We start from the raw sequence: 3538 nt of genomic DNA, 5'->3' as shown, positions 1-3538 counted from the left end.
CATATGTTTTGGCCAATGAAATATCAACCAATACGTAGTTTTTTAAATTTTTTTCTTTTCAATGCAAAAAATTCTGAATTAAATTTCATATTCTTATTTTTAAAGCATTAATTAAAAATATTATAAGCAAATCAATATTTTTGTTTACATCTTAAACTAGTTTAAACAACTTTTGTAAAATTATGTTGCTGGTTGCATATGTTTTGACCACCACTGTATATCGACGAGAAATTTCAGCTTTATTATTTCGATTAATAATTATGCTGTTTTATTTGGATTTTGTTGGCTTGATTCAGAAACACGAATAAATAATTATGTTCCAATTACAGATCCCACATGAAATAAAAGAGTTCAGTTATAAACTGTTTGACTGATCGAACGTTTCTTTTAATTTCGATAACTTTGTACAAAATTACAGAACAGGGTTTGAATAATTTTTTTTTTTCAATTGATTCGTTTATTTAATTAAGTAAAAACCCTGAATTTATTTTGAAACTTTTGTTTTTTTTGTTTTCCAGGAATTTAAACTGACAAAAGTATAAATTTAATTTCCAAATATGGAAAAGACTAGCATTTGTGTTATTGGTTCTGGAAATTGGTAAATATTACAAGAATATTTGATATTAAAATATACAAATTATGTTTATTCCTTTACAACATAAAGGGCCACTGCCATCGCAAAAATAGTGGCTGAAAATGCCTCAATTTTGGCGGATGTTGAAGATCGTGTCAATATGTTTGTGTACGAGGAAAAATTCGAGGGAAAACGTTTAAGTGAGTTGATTAATACGCTGCATGTAAATGAGAAATACGCACCACAGCTAAAGCTGCCAGAGAATGTGGTAAGACAAGAAGAAACCTCTAAAATGTTAAACGAATTAAATTTTAATAAATTGATGTTACAGGTTGCTGTCACCGATTTGGTAGAGACTGCTAAATATGCTGATATTATTATATTTGTCATGCCTCATCCACTTATACCGGATTTTTGTCGAACTCTTTTGGGTAAAATTAAACCCGATGCTCTGGCCATATCGGTGACAAAGGGATTTACACCGGCTGAGGGGGCAGGATTTCAGTTGGTTTCACATACGATTACAAAATACTTAAAGGTATGAATTGTTTGGGAATAAAAATTAATAATGAAGTTATTGAAATTGAAGTTTGGGTTTTCCAAAAGGTTCCTTGTGCCGTTTTAATGGGTGCTAATTTGGCCACTGAATTGACTTTGGACAACTATTGTGAGGCTACCTTGGGCTGTCGTGATGCCAAACATGCCAAATTGTTTAAAGACATATTGCAGTCGCAAAATTTTCGTGTGACCGTGGTTGATGATGCCGATTGTGTTGAAGTTTGTGGATTTCTTAAGGTATGTAATTTGTTCTTTAAAATTTTGTTTGATTTAGGTTTGATGTTTATTTTCAGCATCTTTTGTCGTTTGGTGCTGGTTTATTGGATGGTTTCGATTGCAATGTTAATACCAAATCAGCCTGCATACGTTTTGGTTTCTTGGAGATGATTCGTTTTATTGATGTGTTTTATCCAGGCAGCAAATTGTCTACATTTTTCGAAAGCTGCGGTTTGGCCGATCTAATCACTGTTTGTAGTGCTAGTCGTAATCGTCGTATAGCAGCAGCTTTCGTTAAGACCGAACGTCGGTATGAAGAACTTGAGTTACAGCTGTTGGGTGGTGAGAAGCTTATAGGTCCGGTTGCTGCTAGTGCAGTGTCTGTGATGTTGAAGCAAAAGGGTTTGGAAGATAAGTGAGTAGATGCTAGGATTCAGTTACATGTTTTTACTCTTTATTTGTGATCATCGAGAATCACTTGAAAATGTGAATGTTCCTTAGGGTGTTCAGATTAGAAATTTAGGAGCTTTTGATATAGGAACTAGAACTTAAAATTGTCTTAAATACAACCTTATTTGTTTATGCTATTTTTATTTCATTTTAAATTTTCTTCTTTTAGATTTCCTCTATTTACCACAATTCATAAAATATGTCAATATACCGTAAAGCCTGAAGAAATATTAAATTGCATACGTAAAATACCGGATATTATGTAAGTGATGACTGACTGAAATATAGAAATAGAATATTGTTTAAACAATACTGATCCTTTTCCTATCTCTCTCTCAATTTCCCCTCAATAGCTATCATCCTACACATGTGTTTCCTTTATAAAATTTGTGTAAACATTTCAAATTGGTTCTTATTACTTTTGCAATTCATTTTACAATAAATTGTATTTTATTTTTTTATTGTATAATACATAATTAAACACTCAAACAAACATGTTGATAGAGAAACGAAATTATTTATGTGCAATAAAAATGTTATTTTGAAATCATTAAAAATGAATGTAACATCTTGTTCAAAATGGTATTGTATATTTGATAAGCATTATTTGTCAATTAGTGTTCTAGGAAATTGAAAACTTTTACAAAATTCAACCTATTATTTGCAGTATAATGAAAAGATATTGAGTGAGTGACATACATACATACAAACATATAACTTTACAAATGATTTGATGATGATTTTGTTTATTATTGAGAGTTTTATGAGGTTCGAGGGTGGTATGGTAGGAATGATCTTCGTCTTTAGAGCTATGGAAATGCAGCTTTAAAGACCAGAAAGGTCTGCAAACAACTTTAGAATACTACTTATGTGAGGAAACAAATCGCTAATACGAGTAGCTGACGTCGCACAGTGGCGCCATTTGAGTTTTTTTTCGTTGCAAAAATCATAACTTTTAAACCAAATGTTATAATCAAAAAATTTAAAAGGCATATGATAGACAATTGATCAGCCTATGAAATGAGTGTCTGAAAGTGGTTCTACGCCTTTCAGGTGTCTACTTATGGGTTAGCAAAGTTGAAATTTGTGGAAAAATCTATTTTATGGGAAGTAAAATAAAATATTTTTTTAAATTTTTGATTTTTTATGTTTCTTTTTAAAAGCTTTTGATTTAAAATTATTCCAGAAAAGATTAAAAAAAAAAATAAAATTTTTTGGTTTCAAAATTTTACCTTTAGAAAAAATGTTTCCCGTTACATTTTTTCTCATTAGGTAAAGGAATAATCAAAGAACTTATTTTGAAAATATGGCAAATATAGAAATTGATAGTTTTTTTATTTTCCATCAAAGTTGAGAAATATCGAAAAAATGGATAGTTGGTAAATATAGATTTACCTGGACAAATACAAAACAAAAAGTACAATTTTTGTTTATTCTTTTCTGAATAAATAGGTCTATCAATAGAATCAAAATAATGATTCGTTACATAGTTTTCGATATATTGTATCTGAAAGCGAACCAAATTACCTAAAACTGGTCTGTTTTTTTGAAAACTGAAAATCAGTCAACTTTGAAGGTCTATATCTTTTGAACCAAAAATCTGATTGAAATAAGAGTAGCATATTTGAAATCGTTGGACAATTTACTGTAAAATAGGTTTATTCAGTATTTTTAGTATCTGATTTAAAAATTAGCCTAACGCTTTCCAAAAATATAAAAATATCTGAAATCGGATGGGAA

The 3538-nt window shown here is 30.0% G+C and overlaps 1 protein-coding gene across 1 annotated transcript; it reads left to right on the top strand.

The window, feature by feature from the left end:
- Nucleotides 1-540: 540 nt before the first annotated feature.
- LOC135959525 (glycerol-3-phosphate dehydrogenase [NAD(+)], cytoplasmic-like) lies at nucleotides 541-2343 on the top strand. Its single transcript, XM_065510487.1, has 7 exons — nucleotides 541-598; nucleotides 665-842; nucleotides 906-1112; nucleotides 1181-1369; nucleotides 1426-1763; nucleotides 1968-2060; nucleotides 2152-2343. The coding sequence occupies exons 1-7, from the start codon at nucleotides 558-560 to the stop codon at nucleotides 2180-2182; spliced, it is 1077 nt and encodes a 358-aa protein (XP_065366559.1). The 5' UTR covers nucleotides 541-557; the 3' UTR covers nucleotides 2183-2343.
- The last annotated feature ends 1195 nt before the right edge of the window (nucleotides 2344-3538 follow it).

This window comes from Calliphora vicina, chromosome 1 (genome assembly GCF_958450345.1).
Source record: "Calliphora vicina chromosome 1, idCalVici1.1, whole genome shotgun sequence".
Lineage (NCBI taxonomy): Eukaryota > Metazoa > Arthropoda > Insecta > Diptera > Calliphoridae > Calliphora > Calliphora vicina.
Note: the sequence above shows the minus strand (reverse complement) of the source record. Positions and strands in the feature narration are given on the sequence as shown.

Excerpts from the sequence above, each read along its gene's own strand:
- LOC135959525 (XM_065510487.1), top strand. The coding sequence starts at position 558 with ATGGAAAAGACTAGCATTTGTGTTATTGGTTCTGGAAATTG. Across the intron at positions 1,370-1,425 it reads AAGTTTGTGGATTTCTTAAG|CATCTTTTGTCGTTTGGTGC; the intron begins GTATGTAATTTG and ends GTTTATTTTCAG. Across the intron at positions 1,764-1,967 it reads CAAAAGGGTTTGGAAGATAA|ATTTCCTCTATTTACCACAA; the intron begins GTGAGTAGATGC and ends TTCTTCTTTTAG.